This window comes from Gymnoscopelus microlampas, assembly GCF_963454915.1.
Source record: "Gymnoscopelus microlampas genome assembly, chromosome: 4".
In the NCBI taxonomy this organism is placed as follows: Eukaryota; Metazoa; Chordata; class Actinopteri; order Myctophiformes; family Myctophidae; genus Gymnoscopelus; species Gymnoscopelus microlampas.
This window is the reverse complement of record NC_139941.1, coordinates 47317416-47344023: the sequence shown is the minus strand read 5'-3', so window position 1 is coordinate 47344023 and position 26608 is coordinate 47317416. Positions and strand designations below refer to the sequence as shown.

At 38.1% G+C, this 26608-nt stretch overlaps 1 protein-coding gene across 1 annotated transcript; it reads right to left on the bottom strand.

Moving 5' to 3' along the window:
• Window positions 1-213: 213 nt before the first annotated feature.
• On the bottom strand, window positions 214-5250 carry LOC311044113 (GTPase IMAP family member 8-like; the record flags this gene model as incomplete). Its single annotated transcript, XM_084055533.1, has 2 exons — window positions 3721-5250; window positions 214-222 (listed from the first exon to the last, which is right to left on the bottom strand). The coding sequence occupies exons 1-2, from the start codon at window positions 5212-5214 to the stop codon at window positions 214-216; spliced, it is 1503 nt and encodes a 500-aa protein (XP_083911659.1). The 5' UTR covers window positions 5215-5250.
• Window positions 5251-26608: the final 21358 nt, after the last annotated feature.

The window sequence follows — 26608 nt, the reverse complement described above, 5'->3', positions numbered from 1 at the left end:
TATAAAATTGAACGATGCTGGTTCGGGATTGTACAGCTGAGTGTAATCTTTGATGCAGAGATTGAACTTGATCCTGTTTATTTGATTCTTGGTCTTACTTGATAAGTAGATTGTCAATAAGTTTCATAAAAATGTTAGGAGATGCCTGGCTCATGAGAATCTTTCCTAGTTGCAGAATAAAGCATAAGATTGCAGGTTAACAGAAAGTGTCTCTTATTCATACTGGTGGAGAAGGTGGGAGTGGGAGAAAAAGTAATCTACCCTGTCGAGATCTTCTGAGGGAGAATGTTACCAGGTCTGCTTATTATAAGCGAGGGTGGACTTGTTTTTCTGTAAAGTTGCTTGTAAATATTGGTAGTTGTGGGTTGTTGTTTTTTTGGGCTTGTTTAAGTGCAGGTAGTTTCTTATTTGGGCTTGTTTCCTAATGTTGTTTAAACCAGTGGTTCTCAAACATTTTAATGTCAAGGACCCCCAAATTAATATGTACTATTTGTCCACAGACCGCCGATCTAAAAATATTTTGTGCCAGGGACCCCCAACCGTACCAGATTTGAGTTGTTAAAATGTTTTTAAAAATTCGATGTGGCCTATAGTGGCTTCTTTTGGGCTTGTTTTCATAGACCTGGTTGCTTATTTCTCTTGCAAAATCTGGCAACACTGGGAGAGAGGTTTAGTTCATAGACCAATTATTTTTTTACCAACATTGAGACTGGATGCACAGGTGATTGTTTCATACTATCAATTCTCGACCTGTTGTTTTGGGGTGCGCTGGTTTCAGCACACCCCAACCCCCTCTTGTGTGTTGGCTAGTGCTGCGCGCCCTAGCGAGACCTGACAGAATGGGTTTGACGCTTGCAACCAGTGTGACGTCGTCTGTTAAGGGGTCTATAGGACAAAGCAGTCAGTCACCACAGGCTCTGTTAAATCTATAGAGCACCGAAGTCTGACGTCACTGCCACTAGGGCGCTGTTCCACGGGTTCGTGGCTTTATTTTTTGTGTTGAAATCCCCATTTGGGAATCTTAGATCACGTCATATAAGAACTGAGTTCCAAACATAAACACACCACCCTGGCGTTTTTGTCAGGGGGGTGGCTCTGCACCGTTTACGATATTCATTCATATTTGATGCAGCCTGTTTCTGGCGAAAATTGAATTAATTCTGCCTTAAAATAATAAGAACTACTACTTCCGGGTCTGAAATCACTGTCCCCACAGCAGCCGCGGGAAATGTAGTCTTTGGGTTGTTTGACTCGTTTCTAGTGTTTATATTGTGTTACTCTTTGGGTAAATGTGTACATATTTTTGGAACACAGTTCTTATATGAAGCGATCTAAGATTCCCCAATGAGGATATCAATACAAAAAGTAAAGCGATGAACCTGTGGAAAGCGCCCTCTACTGGCAGTGACGTCAGGACTTCGGTGCTCTATAGCTCCGATCGGAACTTCACAATCTTCAAATAGTAAATAGTAATAGGAAGTGGACATTTCTATAATTAAAAAAAAGCAGAACCCGGTTTTGTGATATTAATTACACTCTGTGCTGCTGCTGTCAAAGGTTAAATATATCTAATACATTTGTACCTTGTTTCTGTTTTCATGAAGGCCATTCTTGGGGTAGGGCTCTCCATTTCACCATGCAGGGTCCCTCCCGGACTAAGGTGACCAAGCACTTTGATCGGCACAGTTAAAGGCAAGGTTTTTTTTCCTGTTTTTTTTTTGGCTTACAAATACAAATAATCTCCAAGCATTATCAAAGTTTTCCACTAAGTAATGTTCAATAAACAACGAATATCTAGAACATGTAAAAAATATTTTCATGTGTCAAGAACCTTAAAGTTGAATTTTGTTAAAAGTACTGTAGCCTATATATTGAAATTGATATAGGTCAAGGTTGTATGATGTAGAATCTAACAACATGTATACATTATTTCCTACTTGTCTTATCTGTTTAAGAAAGTTGGTAGCTGATATATTGCACTTTTAGCGCTAGGTATACTCTAGTTGCTTGGTTTAGAAGAGAATGCACTTAAGACTTCTGGTGATTAGTAGTTTTTCTTGCCTACCTATGTTGAATGCACTTATTGTAAGTTGCTTTGGATAAAAGTGTCTGCGAAATGACTGAATGAATTGAATCCATGCAACACATTTGTGATGTACTGTAGGCCTACAGTAAGCCTTATGGGATGTATCAAATACAAAGATAATGCCAAACAATTTATATATATATTATAATTTATATATATGAATGTATGAATTCTATTATCATTAAGATCAGGCTGTATAATGAGTTGCTGGTTGGGTATACACTGGAATGTTTGTTATTTTTTTTATTTTTTTTAATTGTCTGATAATCCCATGTGGGATGGGTCAAGAAATTGTCCGGACACGGAAATAAAACATTCCTTCATTCATATAGTTTCAAGTTTCAACCCTAAAAGGTGGGTGACTTTTGATATGTTTTGAAATATTACATATTTCTTATTTTCTCATTATGACCACATTTACTGGTTATGTTGCATAAAGTAACACTACAGACTCAATACAAAGCTTTACTAGTTAACCACATAGTTTTACAGAATCAATACAAAGCTTTACTAGTTAACTAGATCGTTTAACAGGATCAATGCAAAGGCTTAATACTTAACCACATTGTTTTATAGGATGAAGACAAAGATTTTAACAAGATTGTTTAACGTAAGGAATACAAAGCTTTAAACGTTACAGTTAAATGTTAGTTTTTTTTACAAATACAAAGTCATTCCCTTGTAATTTAATATAATTAAGCAGACCAAGGATGTTTAATATCAATCAGATCAAGCTTGCATCCTTGTCTCAAAAGTAATTAGTAATTAATAAATAGTGATCTGGCATTGTTTGTAATCTGAGGTATGCATAGGCTGTTTTCTAGTAGCCCTACTAATCAGTAGTCTACCACACATTCCATTTAAATGAATACAGTAATGTGCAGTTAAAAGTCAAATCATGTGAGTGGCAGATTAATAACTATAATAAACTTATTTTTAAAAGCATGATAATGCTCTCAGCTGATGATGCAGTTTCTCTCATTCTTTTTCAATTTGTTCAGTTCTTCGTTCTTCTTTTCTAGTTCTTGTTTCAATTCATTCACTTTAAGTTCATGCAACATATCAGAGCTTCCTTTGATCCGTTTAATCTCTGAAGCTTGTTTCAGTTCCAGCTCCTTTATTTCAGCATATTTACTTTCTATGGCATCTTCCAACTTCCTATCGTGCTTTTGTTTGAATTCATTGAATTCCTCAGCTTTTTTTCTGGCCTCGTCTGTGTGTTTCTTCTCCATTTCCTTCATTTTTTCTTCACGCTCTTTCTGGATTTTCTGCCATTCCTTTTTTTCTTTTTGTTGTTTGTTTTGAAACTCTTCTCTTATTTTGTTCTTATGTTTTTCTCTTTCCTGATCAAATTCTTCTTGAAGCTTATCTATTATCTGCTGCTCTTCTTTATCACCCTGAGCTCTTTTATACCACCATTCTTTTCTTTCCTTCTCCCAAGCCTCTTCTTGTTTTCTCATTTCTTTTCTCTTGTTTTCCAATTTTTCATAATTTCTTTCTGATGTTTTTTTGTCTTTCCCCAAGGCCATACGTCTTTGTTTCCACTGCTTTTGTTCCATTTCTTCCTCTTTCTTCTTTTCTCTGTCCCCCTTTTTTCTTTGTTTCTGTTCTTTCTCTCTCTCCTCTGTCAATGCCTTAATATGATCCTCCTTTTCTTTCAGTTGTTCTTCTCTTTTCCCTCTCTCCTTGTTAATTTCAGCTTCCAGCTCCTCCATCATTCTACTCATTGTTTGAATTTGTTCTTTATGTTTTATTTCCAGGGCCTCCGTCTCTCTCTTCATCTCATCATCCTTCTCTTTTAAAATCTTTTCCATTTGTTTTTGAATGGCTGCTTCAGCCTCCTGAAACATCTCTGTGGTGTAGCACCCCCCACCATTTACCTTCACCATCTTCTCAACCTTCACCAGCAGATCACTGACTTGTTTACGGTTGTTTTGACAATAGTTGTTGAAGACGTGGTACCTTCCTCCACATTCATTAATCAGGTTCTTAAAAGAATCATCACAACTCTCTTCGACATAGTCCTGAATAGCCTGATTATCTATTTCCAGTGTGTCTCCTCTTGTGAAAAGAATGATGGTGAAGTCCTTGGAATTCTCTCCAAAGGCGGACTGGATTAGCTTCAATGACTCTTTCTCCTCTGATGTGAGCCGTCCAATTTGTAACACCAACAGGAAGACATGAGGCCCCGGAGCCACCAGACTCAGGCATTTTATCATTTCAAGCCTAACCTCTTCCTGGGACAAACTTGTATCAAACAAACCAGGTGTATCAACTACAGCAACAGGACGGCCATCTACCTCACCATGTTCTTTCTGGCAACGCTTGGTGATAGATGACTGGCAGGCCTTGGATTTAAATATTGGCTGACCCAGAATAGTGTTTCCTGTGGAGCTCTTTCCACCTCCAGTCTTCCCAATCAAAACCATTCTGAGGCAATCTCTACTCTGATTGTTATCATCACCTGACATATTTTTCAACTTCTCAAGTTCAGCTCGTTGCCTGATGATGAGTTTGTCTTGTTGAATTACCTTTTTCATCTGTGCCTTGGTAAACATTTCTCTTGTGAAGCAGAGTGGATTCCCTTCCAGAGGTCTTATCTTCTCAACAGAATCCAACAGCTCAGGAACATGTTTGCTATCCTTAATGTTGAAGACAGTGTATCTGACTCCACAGCTCTGACACTCCTGGATGGCTTTACGAACAAGGTTGGCAACAGCTGGAGCGGTTGGGTCTGATTCTACAGTCAACAGAACCATGGTGGAATCATTGACTTGAGAGCTGAATACATCCTGGATGCTCTGTAACTCTCCCTTATCTTCATCGGTGGGGGGACCTATGGGAATGACCGGCAGGAAGGCATGGACTCCCTCTGGATCACAGAGAGAGACACAACTCAACGCATTGTTAACCCCTTCATCCTTAGAAGTTTCATACAAGGCAGGCAGGTCCACCAGGGTCACCCGGCGCCCACATACCACTGCCTGTCTCTTCACACACTGTGTAGAGGAACTAGACCATGGGCTGTACTGGGTCTGACCCAGAATGGCATTGGCTGCAGACATCTTCCCAGCTCCTCTTCTGCCACACAGCACCAGGTTCAGAGGAGGGTTGAACTTTGGTGTCATGGTGTCTCTACCTTCACCAGATGTGAGGTATCTTCCTCTGTTCTGACTAATCATTTTCTCAATCTTCTTCATCAGAGATTGACGGTCATGTTTAGTCAACATGCAAAGTCTTCTTCCTACACAATCTTGTATAGCCTGTTTTAAAGCGATATTTGTTTCACGTCCCCTAGGTGTTGCGATGACCATTGTGTGGTTAAAGGCCTCTTGATGAAACAAATGAATGATGAAATTCAGTGTGCGTCTGTCTTCCTCTGTGAATTCAGAAGGATTCATTAACAGCAGGAACACATTTGGTCCAGGTGAACAAAGAGCTGCACAGTTCTCTATTTCCTGTTCCACTGATCCAACAGATTGCCTGAAGAGGTCTGGTGTTTTCACCACTCTGACAGACTTTCCCTGCCACTCCCCATCTACCATCACACTTGTTGATAGATTGTTTTGCAAGAAACCACATTTATCTGTGATTAAGTTGCCAAATGATATCTTTGTGTCTTCATTTTTCCCAAGAAGCATGATCCTTAGACCTTAGACCAAAAAAGAAAAGGAAAATAATTTTCACCATTTTCAGCAAACTAATCAACCATTGCAATAACCAGGTAAATTAATGTCAATTTCAAGGATTACAGACATGTCAAATCTTTACAAATGAAACAGTTGTGATTCAGTTCAGCTTTACTCACTGTCAGGATAAAATAGCTCATCGCTCCTGTGCCGTTTCGGAGGTGTTTCAGTTTGACCCTTGTCCTCTGTAATGATATAGAATATAGAAGTACAATTACATGTATGGATTGTAATTTCTTGCAAATTAATCTGTATGATAGATCACATGATATGATGTGCTATTGAAATCATTTAGAGGCAAATTTTTAATTTGTGTTTTTAAAGCCTTGACATTTTTTGTCAGTGGGCACACAAAACAAAATCAAGAATTGTGTAAACAGTATCTTTGTGTTTGTGAAAATACAATAAGTTATTAAGGGCAAAAGAAAACAGAGGTAAACTAATCCTAAAGCCTAACAAGGGATTGGGCACACACTGCAATATACATTTGACACCCCCAAATCCCTGATTCCGAACCATGGACAAGGTGCTGTACCATCATCTGCCAAAAACTGATTGCCAAACGTATATACTCTGTCGCCTACAGTTGCTTTAATCTAGAACAGTCATAACTTGCAAATATTCACAGAGAAGATTATGTGCACATGTTGTACCTGTATTTAGGCTAGATGCACATCAAGGCAATAATCAAGGAGAAAAACATATTTACACTGGTTTAAAGCTCCCCAAAAAATATTTTTTTATTATTATTATTATTATTATTATTATTATTATTATTACGTATATAATAAAATACGTTTTGGGAACTTTAAACCAGTATGCGGATGGTTTTCTCCTTGATAACGTGCAAATAAACCTATCTTTATGTCTGTGGTAATAGCAAAGGTGGCCCTTGTGAAAGTTTTTTTCTTTCTTGTAAATAAATAATCCCAATTGTGGCCAACTGTTTATAGTTTAATCAGGCATGACATTTACATGATTATAGTCAATACTTAAAAAAAAAAGATTTATACTTCATATGTTTGGTAGCCTAAATCTAATAGTCTTGTTTAGGACTGCATTTGGATACTAGACACTTCTTTAGCAACAATTGTGATTAAATTGTTTACAAGAAACATTGAATATTCACAAAGACATTTGTCTTCTCCTCCGAGTCATCAGCGCCCATACCAGGTGGGGTTTGCAAAAGGGCCTTTCTGTGTGGAGTTTGCATGTTCTCCCCGTGTCTCCTAGGGTATACACCCTCACAAAAACATGCAGTAATCCTGGTCGCTATACCGCCTCCCCTTGATAGCCGGGGCGCCTGATGGAGGGGAAAGGAACTGGTTGGAATAACGTGTTCCTTCCACGCGCTACGTCCTACCGGGGAAACTCCCCTGTCAGGTGATAAGAAGGCTAGTTGGCTCTCATGCATTGAAGGAGGCACGAGCTCAGCTCTGGGCTCCCTAGGCTGGCAGGGGGAGTGTAGCGCCCAGGATCACTTAGACAATTGTCACTGGGTGAAAAAGGGTTGCAAAATCGTGGGATAAAAATATATATATATTTTTTTTTAATGAAGATTCACAAAGACATACAGTACCATTGCTATTACCACATATAAGGTATGTATATTTGCACGTTTGTTATGACTGTTTCATCCAGATAAGAGCAGCTGTAGACATAGGCTATATGGGAGTGCGTATTTGTTTGTTTTCACGATAATAGGCCGTCAGACGAATGGGCTTTGTTCTAATTGAGGCTTTGAAATAATGGCCTGTCAGACCAATGGCAAGTCTCCTTGCTCAACATAGTTCTGCTGTTTTCAATTGTATCGGATTAAATCAACTGTGAGATTGCAAGATCTAGGTACTCAATAACATACTTAAAGGTAGGGTAAGTGATATTTTTGGGTTAAAACAAAAAGTATTTTGTTAAAAGGTTAAAGCACTATATTCTGATAGTAATCATTGCTATAGAGTGTTTGTTCAGTAACAGGAGTCTCCCTGTCTCTCCAGCTCTTTAATAAACAGAAAATACATTTTCCGGTAGGTGTCAAAATCTCAGCCAATCAGGAGAAAGTACCCATAAGCTTCATGGAAATGGCACATAGTGTTCCATTTCCAATTTTGCCTGCTCATTTCTTAGTGTCATCACTTCCAATTTCACTTGTTTAATCTGTATCCTGATTGAGTTCTCTATCCTGATTGGATAAAATGGGAAATGAAACTGAAACTGAAACGAAAATGCATTTTCTGTTTTATAAAGAGCTGGAGAGACAAGGAGACTCCTTTTACTGAACAAACACTCTATAGCAATGAGTACTATCAGAATATAGAGCTATTTAACACTTATTTTAACCAAAGAAAATCACTTACCCTACCTTTAACATTTGTGGTCAAGCAAAGTAAATCGAAATAACAAGTAACCAACTTAGATCGGCATAGATTAACTATTAAAGGTGAAATTTGGAAAATGTTCTACTGTTTTGCGATGCCCAAAATAGGGACGCCAGGTTGAAAGTGGTTAAAAACCAGTTGATCAATTTCAGAGCAATTTGTAAAAATACAGCAGGAATGGTAAATTCAGATATTCTTGTAGGTCTTGGGATTGTAAAAATGTCAAATTAAACAGCTGGGAAGCAGTTGGGATTCAGTTCAGCTTTACTCACCATCAGGAGATAGTGACGCATTGCCCCTGCACTTTGTCCAAGGTGTTTTACCCTTGCCTTCTGTAATGATATATATTATAGAATGTAGAAAAGTACAAGGTAAGTAAGCAGGTTTTAATTTCTTGTTAACTTATCTGTATGGTAGATGTATTTTTAAAAGAATAACATTTTTGTTTTTAAATTAAATCAATATTTCAAATTACAATGACATTGCACATCTTTTTTGCTTTTTGTGTAGTTTTGTTGTTTTCAGTTTGATAAAATGATATTCCTGTTATTTAGCCTGGTTGTTTGTTTATCTGTTTAAGACAAGAACATGTATTTGTTTCTCTACAACAACTGCACAGCGATGGCTGAAATCTCCACTAACAACATGACTAACAAAAAAACTGGATAAAAAAAACTGAGGATCCGGGCACTCACTGTAAAAAAAAAGAAAGAACAGCCTTAATTAATGCCGTAAGGCAAAAGCCAAAATGTTTTGACCAACAGAGGTCTTTATCAGGGCTCAATGTCTAACAACTTTTTCACAATTTTGCCACTGAAAATAAGGAAATGTTCCGCCCATTAATGGACTTTGTCACCAAAACTGAACATCCCTTGTTCATTCCATAATGACAAAGGGCACACATGCCATAAAGTTCTGGCTGCCCTCCGTTTATCCACTATCATTACAATATTCACTAGTAAGTTCTATACTGGAAAATGCTGAATATGAAGGATATGATGGATGTTTCCATGATGGTTGTGTTCCATTTGATGGCTTTCAAGTCAAAATATTGATCAACAGTGACTGACAGATCACAGATCCTTGCTGTATTTTTGAGAATCACAATCAACCTGACTTTAAAGGACTGGCAGCTATCAGTACCAACTGGCCAATTCCATAGATGATAGGTTTGTGTTGCTGCAATAAACAGCAACATAAATAAATTTGGATTTCTGCAGGACAGCATTTTATTGTATTTTATACTGAAGTCCAGTAATACCTGTATGTATATTACTTTCATTTATTTATTTCCTTTCCTTTTTTATATAATAACAATGCAATATATGTATTATAATGTTGTGTTGCCAAATATATATCTTGATCAGTGGTGTAAAGTACTCATGTACTGTACTTCTTTTTACTTTACTTTACTTCCAGTTTTCTACTCCACTACATCTCAGAGGCAAATATTGTACTTTTACTCCACTACAATTATTTGAAAACTTTAGTTACCAGCTACTTTGTAGATTTTGATTATTATTACAAAACATACATTAACGGAGTAGTTCACCCAAAATATTACTTATTTTCTCTCAATTACACACCCCATGATGACCGGCGGAGACTCAATTGGCCTGCATTTTAATCTCCTACTTGAGACATTAGCATCTTTCCACCGGTCATCAAATTATTGGCTTAGTAATGGGGAAAAAAATCAAGGAGACACATCATTTCGGCCATTTGATAATAGCCGATCTATAAGCTCACAATGCGTCGCAAGATCTACTATTTTCAAAAGATTCTCATACAATTTATACATTTGAAAACTTGTGAAATGGGACATTCTGCATAATGAGTACTTTCTTCTTTTGATACTTTAAGTACATTTTGATACCAATACTTTTGTACTCTTATTAAGTAAGTTTTTGTTTTTAACCTATATACATTACCTTCAATCTTGAATGTTAAATCCAAGTAGCCACAATTTAACTTGTATATGAAACTGGATCAAGTGCTATTATCAGTATTGTAAAAGTCCGACATTTTGTTTTGCATTATTGTTTGTTGTAAATAACAGCTTTTTCAAAATGGTTTAAAAGGTAGCAACAGATTTACATCAGTCCACATTTATCCCGTCTGACTGGACTCACCAGATGTTGTAGGCAGTGATTCTGCCATAACGTCCTTCAGGTCTGTCTTCACTCACACAATTCTGGATCCAAACTCCATCTGAATACAGATACAAAGTTGATGATTTCAAATAAAATAAACAAAAGAAGCCTAATTTTGAACATTATACTCTGTAAAGCAAACTAGTGCCACAGTATTTGCTGCCCTTGAAATAAAAAATTCTGACCATGCCACATTGTAATGAAAACTAGTTAAGAGAATAGAAAGTGGAGGTTAACCGAATTTGTTCCAAATAGGACTCTTGGAAAAACTAGTTAAGAGAATAGAAAGTGGAGGTTAACCGAATTTGTTCCAAATATAGGACTCTTGGAAGATTAGCCGATGGGCTAAAAGAGATCCAAATAGAAACATCTAATCAATTCCAATGTTCACCTGAATTAATCTTGATGATTTTTATTATGTTTTCTGATTAGGCTAAAGTTAATTTGTTTAGTTCATTAGTTTTATTTTCTGTTCTCTTTACTTACCTATATTTTCTGTCCGTAACATTCATTGAAGCACAAGCACAACTGAAGTAGCCCTGAACAAACAATGAACAACTGCACACAGGACGTCAACTTCCCACTGATGTCAGGACAGCAGAGTCACTGCCCATCTTTCGCCGCAGGCTGAAAACCCACCTCTTCAGGAAACCCTTCCTCTTTGCCTGGCCTAGTTGTATGAACACTTGTTTTATTGTTGTATTGTTTATTGGATCTTGTTTAGTCGATACAATTATTTGTTTTAAGCTCCTGCTCATTTGATTTAGCTATTTTGTCTCATCTGTTTAAGGAAATAGGTAGCTGATATATTGCACTTTTACCTTAGCGCTAGGTATACTCTTGGTTGCTTGTTTTGGCAGAAAATGCACTTAAAACCTCTGGTGATTAGTAGTTTCGTTCCCTACCTATGTTGAATGCACTTATTGTATAGTCGCTTTGGATAAAAGCGTCTGCTAAATGACTGTAATGTAACTAGATAATCATTAACAGGTATTGTTCATTAACTCCTGCTATAAAGTGTCTGTTGTTGCACTAAACAGTTTAATCTGAAACAAATAAAAGTACCATGGTTGTGAAATATTCAACATTCATGTTCAAAATAAAGATAAACATTGCACAATGAAATCCTCAGTATATATTTGGACATAGTCCAAAATATATACAACATACATTCATCAGAGTGCTCCATTTCCTTTTTTCTTTTATACACAAATATAACCAAAACGTTCAGACGTAAAAACACAAATATAACAATAAAATAACATAATAAAATGAAATACATACTAATGAAGTTGCACATATCTATCACAAGGAGTACAAAGGAATAATAGATTATACGTAAGGTTATCTTGTAATTCTTCCCATTGCATCTGTCCTTGATTAACCCCGACCCATTCCCACCATACACTAGGCTACTCCGTACTGTCATTTAGTGAGACAAGACTTTGGAACCATTAGTAGGGCCCTGCTGGAGGATGATCAGGCTCATAGGGAGTTAAACGACCACAGATATATATGTATGCAAGATATTCAATAATATGCAAATCAAAAGCACATGTATGCACAGTGCTGTTTTAGTGTTTTCTTTAATTCTTGTATAATATTATAGGATTTAATTTGTTTTATCATCGATAATATTTTTTCATAACTGTTAGGATTATTCAAGAAAAAAGAAAGAAAGAACAAGAAAAATCACGACTGAAATGTCTTTGTAAGGCCAAGTCCCAATCTATGATTTGGCAAAGGCATGAAAGGAGACCCCCACACAGCACTCCTAAACAATGAGCACAATATGTACAACTACGATGTTTTTGGATTATCAAAAACAAACATGGAGATTAATTCATTCTACTATTATGCCATCAAAATGTGGAATGCCCTACAAGCAGCCATCAAAAAGTGCGACTCCCTAACCTCCTTCAAAACCACCATAAAAGAGCACATGTCTGCAATTTGCAACTGGACCTAGACATGTCTTCTAGCTTGCCAAAAGAAATTACCCCCCATTGTTTTTCTGTAAATATACTTTTACTGCTCCTAGTATTAATTATCTCTTGTATAGTATTGCATGTCTTTATATGTCTTGATGAATTGAATACACAGGACCAAACTGTTTTAGTATTATTGTATAACTGTGCCATACCTTTTGCAAACTGTCAATAAAGTATTCAAAAAATCATTCAAATCATAACCACATTTAGAACGATAATAACGATCGTTCTAAATGTGTATTCTTGCTGTTCTATATATAGCCAGTTTAAGAAATTTCAAATTGAAGATTTAACCATTGCTTTTATCCAAGACCATAAGCGTTATTATCTGGGGGCTTGGAGTTGAAATATTTTAAACTGTGGGCATTTGGAAGTTTTTAAGAAAGCACCTTGCGTTTTCAACAGGGATAAAAACAAGTCTACATGAAAGCTGCTGCTACTAAATATAGATGTAAAATAGTTTGACCAATTCAAATACTAAAATAAAATATCTGTAGGGCTAGATTTACAGACACATGGTGCAGAGCAGCAGTTTTAAAGTTACAAGCCAAGAGAAATAGCTACATGTCTACCTCTGGAATCCAAATAACTGAAATCAATGTGGTTGCAAACATCACCAAATGACAGTGGTAGCAATTTTTCTGTTGTTAGATTGTGTAAAATGTTCCATGGTTTTATAGCCACACATTTCTTTGTACTGTAAAATTGCATTAAACAGCTTACCTTATGATTTTGATAGGTGGCATAAGAGATTAAACCACTGACACAGTGTCGAGGTCTGTGTCCAAATGCTCAGCTAATGGCACAGTGGAGAGTACTGTCCCTCCAATAATGATCCCCATGGTGACCCTGACATTAATCTCAGAAATGTTAAACATACTGCATACTGCATTATACTTAAATTATTTTGTCACCAATACTACTATAAATACTGATAATTGCTTTTCCCTATTTCATTTGAATATTAGGAGTTTATGTAAACATTTAAATTAACTTACCGGTACTAATTATCTCCATGCTTCCGATATAGTAGATAATTGGACACTCACAGAAACCTGGTTAACCATTGGAGAAAGTCTCATAATGGTACGACATTCAAGGATACAATCATATTACTATAGCTACAGATCAAATCGGTGTGTATCTCTGTTTGTGCAAGATGACCTGAAAATGTCTCTTCGTTCTGACCTCTTCACTAGGCCAGGAAGCTGAAGCTGTATTCATAGAACTTACTATACCTACTTATAAGAAAAAGGTCATCATAGGATGCATTTACAGACCCCAAATATCTAACAATAATAAGTTCATCGATTGTCTAACCTCAACTTATAAGAATAAGTTATGTTACGTTCCAGGTGATTTTAACATAAACTAGAAAAAGTGCTCCTCGGGGCACAAGTCTCCGCCAGGTCAGGTAGGTTACTGTGGCCTCCTGGTGGCGCTATAATATGCCAATGTGAAAAGGGTGCCATTTCTTTTTAGGCCTTTCACGGCAATCGAACACTGCATTCATGATTTGAGGCATTTTGTTCCAAAAATGTGTTTTGTTAAATTAGACCTGCTGGTGGCGCTATAACAGGCCAATGTGAAAAGGGTGGCATTTGTTCCTTGGCCTAGTGGGAACGTGCGTGTGAAATTGCATGGCAATAGCACACTGCGTTCATGATTTGAGGCATTTTGTTCAAAACGGACCTATCCTGCAAACTTTGTAAGTCAATTTTAGCCAATTAAGATGGAATATGAAATATCGGACACATCCGTCTTGATGACATGACTATAGAGATACTGTGTACCGATTTGCGTGATGTTTGGACAGAATCTGAAGGAGTAAGAGCAAAAAATGTGTTTTCCAAAAGTCGGCCTCCTGGTGGCGCTCTAAAAGGCAGATGTGAAAAATGCAGGGCAAAGGTTGTTCCTTGGCCTCTCTAGGGAGTGTGCGTGCAAAGTTTCACGCAGATCGGTGCAGTTATAAGTAAAAACGTGAATAGGCCTGTTATAGCGCCACCATGAGGCTGATTTGAAAGTTTTGAAGTGGCATTTGTTCCTTGGCATAGTGGGAATGTGTGTGCACAATTTCACGGAAATCGCATGCTGCGTTCATGATTTGAGGCATTTTGTTCAAAATGGACCACTCCTGTAAACTTTGGAAGCCAACCTTAGGCAATGAGGATGGAATATGGGAAATGGGACAGATCTGTGTTGATCACATGACGAGATGCTGTGTACCGATTTGTGTGACGTTTGGATACAATCTGTAGGAGTAATAGAAAAAAATGGCCTCCTGGTGGCGCTCTAACAGGCTCATGTGAGAAATTTGGGGTAGAGGTTCTGAATTGGTATCCAGGGAGTGTGTGCACAGTTTTGCAGCGACCGGGCCAACGGTGCCGGAGATTAGCCGCTCGCAGACAGATGGACACACGGACACACGGACGGACGGACAGGGGGTAAAACATACTCTCTCGCCATGCCTTCGGCCTGGCGGAGACAATAAATATTATTTCGCTGACCAACTGAGTGCCTCTGCTTATTACCCTCTCATTACCAAGCCTACAAGAATCACAGCCACTAATGGAACCTTAATAGATAATATATTCACCAATTCAGTTTATGATGCTGGGTTATCAGGTGTTCTGTTTGTTGATCTTCCTGACTATCTTTGTATGTTCCATATAACCTCTGCTATTAATTCTCCAAAATATTTATTTTAGAAATGTTTGTTTATTCAATCTCTCTGAGGTTTCATGGCACTCTGTGGAGGCTGAGGGAGATCCAGAAAGCATATGACCAATTTAAAAAAAAGTTTCTTTAAGTTTTTTGATATTTTTTCCCTTATCAGACCAAAACCAAAAACATCAAACAAAAACTCCTGGCTTTCAAAGGGGTTAAAAATCTATTACTGCACTATGTAACGTTTCTCTTCTACCCCGGATTTGAACCCGGTTTCCTGCTCAAGTGCTGCAATTTTTACCATTGAGCTAATAGAGCCTACTTGCTTTTCAGGGGTTAAATTGAATCGTGACCATCAGGTCAGAATTCGTGTCAGATCCTGTGTCAAGGTGAGCTTTGACGTGACACCCCAATTATTTAAGTTATATATTGTATTAACATTCTCTACCATACAGATTGGACAAAATTACACCATATTCATTTACAAAAAGTTACATAGTGCCGCTTTAAAGCTGTATTCCTCCTATAGGAATAAACGTAACCATTTACTTAGAATTTGCAGCATTATCAAACCGAATTTACTAAATCAAGTCATGACATGATCAATCATTAATGAGATCATGAATATATATAAACTGCTCAAAAAAAGTTCGGAAACTTAACTTCGGTCAATTATATCTCCCCTTTAATAATACCAATTGGTATTGTGTTTTATATCATTTTTATCGTTGATTAGTCACCTTTACAACGAGGTACAGCTTGTAAGGATCGTGCATTCTTGGAATGAGCAACACAGCTAAACGTGTGGGTAGCGCCTCCGAAAAATGTGCCAAAATCACCCAATATGCTTCTGTTGGTAATCACTCTTGTTTTGAGCAACCTGTCAGCACACACCTGCTGAGAGGTGTGTGCCAGTAGTCACAGGTGTGTGACTGCCTCACAGGTGAGTGACTGGCACCTGAACATGGGTTCTGCAACTTTGTTGAGTTTGTACTCCAAGCAGCAACACTGCCCCCATGGAAAGATGCCACGTTTGTCCCTTCAGGATAAGGCCCGTGCAATAGGGCAAGTGAAGCTGGTGTTCCGTTATGCAGAGTGACAGCATTATTTGGTGTTAGCCCTGGTACCATTTCCAAACTTAGGACCAAGTTCTGTGAGACAGGTGAAGTCAACAAGGAAGACAACATCCCAAGACCCCTTGCTTCACTGAGGAACCATAGATTTACAGGCAAGATTTGCACAACGGTACCAAAGACAGATGTCAAAGTTGCAGGGTCCATGCACAGGTGCCAGTCACACACCTGTGACTGGCACACACCTGCCTGCAAATGGTACCAGGGCTGACATCAAATAATGCGTAATCTGCGTAACGGAACACCAGCTTCACTTGCCCTATTGCACGGGCCTTATCCTGAAGGGACAAATGTGGCAGTTCATGGGGGCAGTGTTGCTGCTTGGAGCATACATAAACTCAACAAAGTTGCAGAACCCATGTTCAGGTGCCAGTCACTCACCTGTGAGGCAGTCACACACCTGTGACTACTGGCACACACCTCTCAGCAGGTGTGTGCTGGCAGGTTGCTCAAAACAAGAGCGATTACCAACAGAAGCATATTGGGTGATTTTGGCAATTTTTTTTGGAGGCGCTACCCACACGTTTAGCTGTGTTGCTCATTCCAAGAATGCACGATCCTTACAAGCTGTACCTCGTTGTAAAGGTGACTAATCAACGATAAAAATTATATAAAACACAATACCAATTGGTATTATTAAAGGGGAGATATAATTGACCGAAGTTAAGTTTCCGAATTGTACTTCAATAAAGTGACACATACTGTACTATATCTTGAAGACAATAGTTTTTTAATTATATAATTAAAAAACATTACTTTCATTATTCAATTCCAAAAAGAGAAGGGTTAAAATATTGAGGAAAATAGGATTTTTTTAATCATAGACTGCATATGAATTGTACCTATGCTCCCCTGTTGATGTATTTTTTTCATACAATACTGTAATCAAAAATAAGTGTAGAAAAAACACAACCAGGCAGTTTTACAGGATCAACACAAATCTTTACTAGTTAAACAGATAGTTTTAAAGGATCAATACAAATAATAACTAGTTAAAAAGTACAAACGTTTAAACACCTTAGTTTATCATTATTATTATGATTACTACAATAAGTAGTTTAACAGGATCAATGCAAAGCTTTACTAGTTAAACAGATAGTTTAACAGAACCAATATTTCTTTTTTTAACAAGATAGTTTTACAGGATCAGTACACAACCTTTAACAAGGCAGCATTAACGGGATCAATACAAAGAGAGTCATATAATGATTACTAAGCAGATCAATCCTTGTCTCAGAAGTGATCTTATCTGGCTTTTGGGTGTGAGGTACAAATTGTGACTGTTTGTAGTAACCCTACTGTTCACTGGTGGTAATCACACCTACCACAAAACCCACTGAAATGCAGACAGTAAAACAGCAGTACAGTAATAGAGCGTGCCAAAATTCCTGAAAGGGGCGTCAACAAGTGTCTTTTGGTATTTTTGAGGGGTAAAAACAAGGTTGACTTAACATTGCCCAATGCCACGCCCAATGCCAACGCCCCCCGTGGTGACGACGCGTTGGCACGCTCTATACGCAGTTAAAATCAAGTCATGTGGTGGCAGATGAAACTGCTTTTTAAATGCTTACTTTATGATAATGTTCTCAGACAATGCAGTGTCTTCCATACTTCTTTGTCAGGTCATTATGCTACTTTTTTAATTTCGTTGATTTACTTCTTTTCTTCTCTTTGTGGCTTGAAGGTTCTTCTTGCATGTATCTCAGGGAATTGATTTCAGCCTCTTTTTTTTCATTGAGAAATGTCAACTTTTTTCTTTCCATCTCCCAAGCCTTTTGTTGTTTTACCATTTCTTTTTTCTTATTTTCCAACGTTTTCTTCAAGGCATTGAATTTGTCTTTCCCCTCCCTTTGCTTACTTTCGGCATTGTTCTTCCTTTTTGTGTCTGCCTCTTTTCTTTTTTTCTGCTCTCTCTCTCTCTTTGCATGCTCTTTCTTAATATAATCATCCAAATTTTGTTTCAGTTGGTTCTGTTTTTTCTCCATGTTTCTTCTCATTTCTTGCATTTCATCTTCATGTGTTCTTGTCAGGACCTCCATCTCTCTCTTCATCTCATCTTGCACTTCTATGTCAATGGCTGTATCTGCCTCCTGGAACATCTCTGTGGTATAGCACCCATTTACCGCCACCATCTTCTCAACCTTCATCAGAAGATCACTGACTTGTCTACGGTTGTTTTTATCACAGTTGTTGAAGACGTGGTACCTTCCTCCACATTCATCAATCAGGTTCTTTAATGAATTGTCAGAATCATTTTTTATGTATTCCTCAATGGACTGATTATCATTCTCCAATGAGTCTCCTCCTGTGAAAAGAATAATGGTGAACTTGTTGGCATTCTTTGCAAGGGTGGTCTGGATTAGCTTCAATGTCTCTTTCTCCTCTTTTGTGATTGGGCCAATTCTTAACACCAACAGGAAAACATGAAGCCCCATTTCCAGCAGATTGATGCATTTTACCATCTCCTGGTGAAGATCTTCCTGGGACAAACTTGTATCAAACAAACCAGGTGTATCAACTACAACAACAGGACGGCCATCTACCTCACCATGTTCTTTCTGGCAACTCTTGGTGACAGATGACTGGCTGGATTTGGATGAAAATATTGGCTGACCCAGAATAGTGTTTCCAGAGGTGCTCTTTCCAACACCAGTCTTCCCAATCAGCACCAGGTTCAGAGGGTTCATGGTATCTCTAGTGAGACCACTCTGTCCATAGTTCTCCTTAACAACTTGACCCAATCGTGTCAACAGCGCCAGGGGTTCAAGGTTCCTCTGCTCTAAATGTCTGTACCTACATTTTATGATCATTTCATGTAGTGGAGAATGCTCCATATAGTTGAACACATGACCTGTACTGGGATTTCTAGGTGTTAACACTAATAGAAGTGAGTGATCAAATGGGCGATCGCTGAATTCCTGAAGAACGTTCAGTAACTTGAGTCTCTGTTCTTCAGTGAAGTCTTCAGGCTGAAGCACCAGTAGAAACACATGAGGTCCAGGGGCACAACGTTTCACACAGCTTTGGATCTTTTCTGACAGTTCTATAGGTGAGATGTCGGGATGTAGGAGGTCTGAAGTGTTGATGACCACCATCTCTTTGTTCTCCACCAGACCACTGCCTATCATACAGTCAGTGAGAGCATCATGTCCACTGAACACAGTCTGATCCAGTATGATATCCCCAACTGCATTCTTCCCTGACTGGCTGTTCCCCAACAGAACAACCCTCAGCTCAGACACTGAAATGAAAACACTCCATTAAAACATGACTAATGAAGCATATTTTTCTTAACATTAAGTCCAAATGTGTCCATCCAACACATAGCCAGGGCCATAGTATATCTGTCATGACTTTTCCCTGATATACTCGTGGAACTATGAGTGTTCTGGACCTCACACATTTACTCTACACCTACAGTGTTAGTTCTGCAGTATCTTCAGTTGTATCTGATTAAATCAATTGTGACATTGCAAGATCTAGGCAAATTAATGTCAGTGTCAGAGCAATTCATTAAAATACAGCAGTAATGGTAACAAACATTATTGTAGATTTTAACAGTTGTGAATGATTCAGTTCAGTTTTACTCACTAAGAGGAGGTAGTATCTCATAGCTGTTGGTCCGTTTCCGTTTCTGAGGTATCTCATCCTGGCCCACTGTAATGAGAATTTTGAAAACATATCAATACAGGTCATTGTTTCTTGTTAATCTGCACTGTCCTACAACGAAGTGCAGTAAACTACACAAAGGGTAAAACTGAGAAGAATGGCTTTAACAATTATTATTACACGGCTTGGTTGAATGCTCGATTCTGATTGGTCAGTCATCGGTCATTATTTCTGGATAATGACCGCTGAGCTCAATAACGGACCGCTGTCTAATCAGAGACTCAGAACACCTGCTCATATCAACCTGCGCTGCTTGATTTTATGCTTTATCCAACATGACAGCCATGTAAACAAACAACCAATGTCATTTACAACTAAACGTTGCTCTCAAGAATGTTTTTGAAAACATTTGAAGTGAGAAATAGACGATGCAATAACCGAAAAGTCATTCTATTTGATCCACTACACTTCCTTGTTTATCGTGGCGCAACAACGGGGGAATACCAAAACGCTCGCCCCAAAACATAGTCGCCCCGGGGCAAATCCGGCGGTATTACAGGCAAATCGGCAGTAAATAGAATGGGGGGCGAGTGTGTTTTGGGGCGAGTTTTTTTCCATTTCGTCATTTGTTTTTGCGAGGCGAACTTGTCCGCCCAGCCCAATACTTATGGAATACTTTCATTGCCGTAAGCAAGGAAATACTTCGTTTTGTTGTTACTTTTGGGTAAATGTATTTATGTATTTATTAAGTAGCCGTGTAATAAGCGGGATAATGCATGGGGCTAGGGTTAGCCTCGGTGGTTAATCGCCCTGTCGGGCTTTAAATTTCAATAATGACTACCTCCCCATGCATTATCCCTTGCTTAACTGGCCAGCCAAATGGATAATCGGTATACAAGTGATACTGTACTAATTGTTCATGAATTCATGCCCCAAAAGCCATAATGGCTAAGTCTGAGGACCCAAGTCTGAGGACCCATGTCTTAGGCTGTACTGTCATTCATGGCAACTCGATACCTGCCATTGGGTTTAGTGAGGCAGGATATCAGGATACTTATGTAAACAAAATATGAAATATAATATGTGCAGAGACTTAATAGCAAACATGTTGTGAACAGTATCTCTGTGTTTGCAGGTCAAAATTCAACATATTAAGGGATATCAAATAATAAAATAAACACAAGTATCACAAAGAAATCAAATAATCACAATTGTGGACAAAGAACCAATTGCTGTTTATAGCACAACCAGGCATGCCTAAATAAAACGGCAAACACTTTTTCAGCCACAATTGTGAGTTACCAGAAACGTTAAGATTTGACGTAGACATACCTTTCCAATTACCATCGAGAATAAGTTACGTGTATTATGACTGTTTGATTCAGGTAAAAGCGCTGTAGTGTAGACATGATATATAAATAGGGAGAGTACATTTTCAGAGCAATGGGCCTTTGGATCAATGGGTGTTTGTTTGCAGGATGGGCTAGGCCAGTGGTTCTCAACCTTTTCAGGCCGCGACCCCCCCAAAATAATCATTATTTGAACTGGGGACCACCCATCTTGACAAGCACTTGGTATTGTAGGAGTTGACGCTTTACATTTAGTTTGATTGGGTTCCACAGATAAATATTATCTTGATCTACAAACGTAGAGAGACACCAAGCTAATCTACAAACTCACAACGCCTCCAACGAGAGGCGTTGTGAGCTTGTAGATCAGCTATTTTCAAAATGTTTGCCTCTTTTATATTTATATTATCTAACAATTTTAGTATAGTTTGTTGATTACTTTTGCTGCAGTGATGGTCTTTTTTCATTTCGTTTCTTTCCTTTTTTTGTATTAAACATTTAAATTGTCACTTTACTGTCATCTGGGGAGCCCCCCAAAAAATAAATTATGTGGGGACCCCTCTGGGGGTCCTGACCCACAGGTTGAGAAACACTGGGCTAGGATATCGGACAAATGGGGTGCACAAAATGGTTGGAGCACAGCGTTCAGTTGTATCAAATTAAATAAACTGTGACACTAAAACATCCATGTCACGTTCAGAGCAGTTTGCAAACATACAGCAGGAATGGTAAATTCAAATATCCGTGTAGGTTTTGTTAGAGATTGCATGAATGTCACATTTTTTACAAATGAAACAGCACAACAGTTGTTCAGTTCAGCTTTACTCACTGTCAGGACGTCGTAAGTCATCGCTGCTGCGTCGTTTCAGAGGTTTCTTACCCTTGCTCTCTGTAATGATATAGAATGTAGAAATGTACAATTATATTAATAGGTTTAATTAATGACAAATGCAAATAATTGTTAATTAATGACAAATGCCTAGCTGTCAAATAATATGGACACAGTACAATCGTAAATAATTGACCAATATTTCCATCATTACCTTGACTTTCCAGTGTTGTAATATTTTTGTAATTCCACTTGGTGGAATTACAAGCACCAAATTTATTGTGCAAGTTGCCAGTCGGCCAATGAAGTAAATCCCAGAATATACACGTGTATATATATTCACACAAAACAGTAAAACAATAAAATAATTTAGTCACACTGTATGTGACACATTCTGCTCCATTAAATTGTACAGTAGTACCAGAGTACCTATTGTGTGTGCATGAGAGGAGTTGCTCACAATTTTGCCCCTGAAAGGACACAAGAGGTGAGGACACTTTCTGAGTATTCATGGACTTTGTCACCTATGCTGAACTTCCCTTGTTGAAACTTGTTTCGAAGATGACGGCCAGCACCGCAGACATGACGGGAACTAGCCCCCAAAGCTCTGATTTCCTGCCGTTTCTCCACTGTGATTACATTATTCACCAGCAATTCACTTCAAAGTCACTAAAAACTAAGCTTCAGCCCTCCCAAAACAAACTGATACGACTACTACCTGCACGTTATGACGGTTTGATTCAGGTAAAAGCAGCTGTAGACATATGATATATAAATAGGGAGGGTGCAGAGCAATGGGTCTTTGGATCAATAGGTGTTTGTTTTCAGGATAATGGGCTTTTGTCTAATTGCGGTTCTGTAAACTGACTGGATAGTGTATCAACCACACACCGCAAAATCTCTGATTCAATTTCAACCGGAGATCTGTGGCACAAGTCATTCTGTGCGAGGAGATAGGCGATGACATGTGACGTGGCTCATGAACCAAAGTCAAACACGTGACATTACCATACATAGTGACTAATGACTATGTTGATATGAAAATGTATTTGTCTAATCTGCAGCAACTGCACAGCGATGGCTGAAATCAACAACATGACCGTCTGCTTTCACAAAGATGGTTTGCTAAGATGGCCATTTCAGGAAGAGCTCACAATTTTGTCCCTGAAAGGACACGATGTGAGGACACGTTCGGAGCAGTCATGGACTTTGTCAGCAAACTTTACCCCGTTCAAACTTGTTTCCAAAACGGCCAGCGCCCCAGCTATGATGGGCCTCGCCCACAAAGCTCTGATTTCCAGCCGTTTCTCCACTATCATTACAGTACATTATTCACCATGCAGCAAGCACTGTGCAGGAAAATACTGAGTATGAAGGACATGATGGATGTCATAAAGGTTGTGTGTTCTATTCAGAGAGTACAGATCAACAGTGACTAATGACCATCTTGTTGCCACTTTAAGAATCACAACCAGCAGCTACTAACATGACTTTAATGGACTGACAGCTAGTTCCCAGTGAACTCTCACATTAAGGGTGAGACACCAGAAGACAGTGTTGTGTTGCTGCAATAGACAGCAACAGATTTCTGTAGGACTGCTTAGGTTTACTCATTGTATATTGAAGTCCAGTAATACCTGCTTGGATTACTAATTTGATGTATTTATTTAACAGCACAGTATATTTATTCTGTGGTGTTGTCAAATATATATTTGATAAGTCTCTTTCTTAATGTTGAATAATACCAACTTAGTAAAAAGTTGACTTCTATATAAAACAAAGTAGATGCCTGAATAAAATTCAGCACTTTGGCACTTTACAGATGAGCTACAAAAGGTTTATCGTGTGGCTGAATTAAATTGAATTCAGTGAATGTTCACATTTATTAGTTTAACTGGACTCACCAGGTGCTGTAGTCGCTGATTCTGCCATAACGTAATCCAGGTCTGTACTCACTCCCACAAGCAGTATCCAAACTCCATCTGAATCACATTGACACATTGCTAATTACTTGAAATAAAATAGAATAGAATAAGTTGAAATTCCAACATTGTTCTGTAACACAAACTGGTGACACAGCATTTGCTGTCTAAAAATAAAATCCTGAGGTCTGCCGCAAATCAAAACTAGCTTAGATCATCGAAATTGGAGGTTAACTGAACTTATATATATTTTTTAAAATTGATGTAATTTGCTGTATTAAATTACTTCAAAGAAAGAACACTCCATGCTACACACATATAGAAAAGATCATCAATAATAACAATAATAATAATAATAATAAATTCCTATAATTAAAATCGAGAAATTAAAAGTGTCATTCCCAATATTCATCTTGGATGATTACTATTCCTATTTAATCATGTTTTCTGATTAGAATAAAACATTTTCAGTTCATTAGTTTAATTTTCTATTGTTTTTACTTACCAATATATTCTTACTGCAACATTCATTGACGATCACAAGAACAGCTACAGTAGAATGAGAGATCAGCCCTGAGCAACAGTAGACAGGATACCAACTAGATAATCATTAACAGATAGTTTAGTTGATAATAACTCCGCTATAAAGAGACTGTTGTTGTACCAACAAGCCGTTTGATTGAAAACTGATAAAAATCTTCAAACAAGATTAAGTATTAAACATTAACCACTGTACAGTTTGATAGCATAAAAGTTTATTTGATATGATTTATTGTGTCACATAGATACAATTATTGTACCACACTGGTTGCAACACATTATGTCATATTCAATAAAAGCTGCACAGTAAAATCGTCAGTGTTCCTTTATCCGTTTATAATCTTTGGTTACATTTGTAAACCATCAAAGTTAATGAACACTGAGGATTTGACTGAATATGAGAAGTTTGAGCATTCGGTTTTTAAAGTTTTTATTTTGCCTGTTGGCAGCCATCTTGTCTTGTTAGTGAGTTGACATGTGAACAAATGGAAGTGTAGCAAGGGGGAGGGGAGCCGAGGCACTCACTCACACTAAACACTTTAAGGTAGATTTATAAACATTATGATCACCTTTTTAGTCACACTAAGACAAATGTACAGTACTGTATCCACATGAAATCTCCAATCCATCCAGTAACATCAGTCAAGTTTAACAGTGTCATCATTCAGACTTCTGAACTCCAAATGTTGGCTGTGAAACAACAAAACATAACGTCCCTATATACTGTAGGCCTACTGTAGGACCTCAATGGAAACAAGTCCTCAGGACTTTTGTTGGGTTATCCTTTTAGACCAAGTGTATGACTGTACTCGTGCTGTTTGCATTTCTGTCTAATAAAGTATTCAATCAATCAATCAAAAACCCTGACAACAATTATGTCTAAAGTCCAAGGTGCTGCAGTAAAGCAATTTGATTGAATTCAACAATATGTCTAAAGTCCACAAACAGACCATAATGCTCCTTGTGAGCGTGAGGAACCAGGTTTGAATCTGACCCATGTCTTGTCTCTGCATGTCTCTCTTCTCTCCGCCCCTTGGAGTCTCTCTACTAAATTCGCCTATCTGAAATAAAACACCAAACGCCAAAAACTAAAATCTAAAAATGTTCTGAAGTTCATAAGAATATCAGATTTACAATACTTTTTTCTCATTGGGTTTTTGAAACCCTTATAGTCAGGGAATATTATCAGAATAATGTCATATCTGGGAATAAATTCCTTACCAAGACATTTCTTCACCAATGTGTTTGTAAAGGTGTCTAGTAACACATCTAACAAAGACTGAAATGCAGTTTCCCTAGGGGAATTTTTGACAGCTGCTGAAAGTTGGGGTACCCACCATAACCTTATGCGGGGAAAAAACAATTTTTAATTCTGTTTTAAGTAGCATGTGAGGGGTCAAACTAGGGTATTTGTATGATTCTGAATCCATTGCAAGTATTTTTCTTTCACCAAAACCACTCCTTGGGCTAAAAACGGCCCAATCTCAATGGGCTTTTTACACAAAGAATTACCTGGAAAAGGTTGGCTAAGGCTGTTTTTAGCCCAAGGAGTGGTTTTGGTGCAAAACAAATGCTTGCAATGGATTCAGAATCATTAAAATACCTTAGTTTGACCCCTCACACCCGCCCCCCCCCCCCCCCCCCGCATAATGTTATTACATTACATTACAATCATTTAGCAGACGCTTTTATCCAAAGCGACTTACAATAAGTGCATTCAACATAGGTAGGGAACAAAACTACTAATCACCAGAAGTCTTAAGTGCATTTCCTGCAAAAACAAGCAACCAAGAGTATATTGGTTGATTATGTAATCATATGCACTGTATTGTGAGCTGGTCATATTTCATTTTGGTAAGTATACAACTATACATATGTGTGTCAGTATATACTGTGGTACTACAGTATGTTAGTTCAGTGTTACTGTACGTGATGTCTGTTGTCTGTGAACCATGTGTTTCACTATGTTAGTTAAGTTCACTGTATATGAGGCCTGTTGTCTCTGTACAATGTGTGTTACTATGTTAGTTCAATGTATTTGAGGTCTCTTTTGGGTGATCACTCCCACCTGCGGTAAAAGAAGTTGCGATGACATCTGCTCCGTGGTCTCCAGCAGTCAGACAGTTCATCTTCCTAGAGACACAGACAGGTAGATGAGGAACACAGGGAACCAGAGTTACTCACCCCACTCAACCTCCAATACTCCCTAAACATCAGCCACCAGGAGAGACTGAATATGAGCCATAATAACATGGATATGGCTAT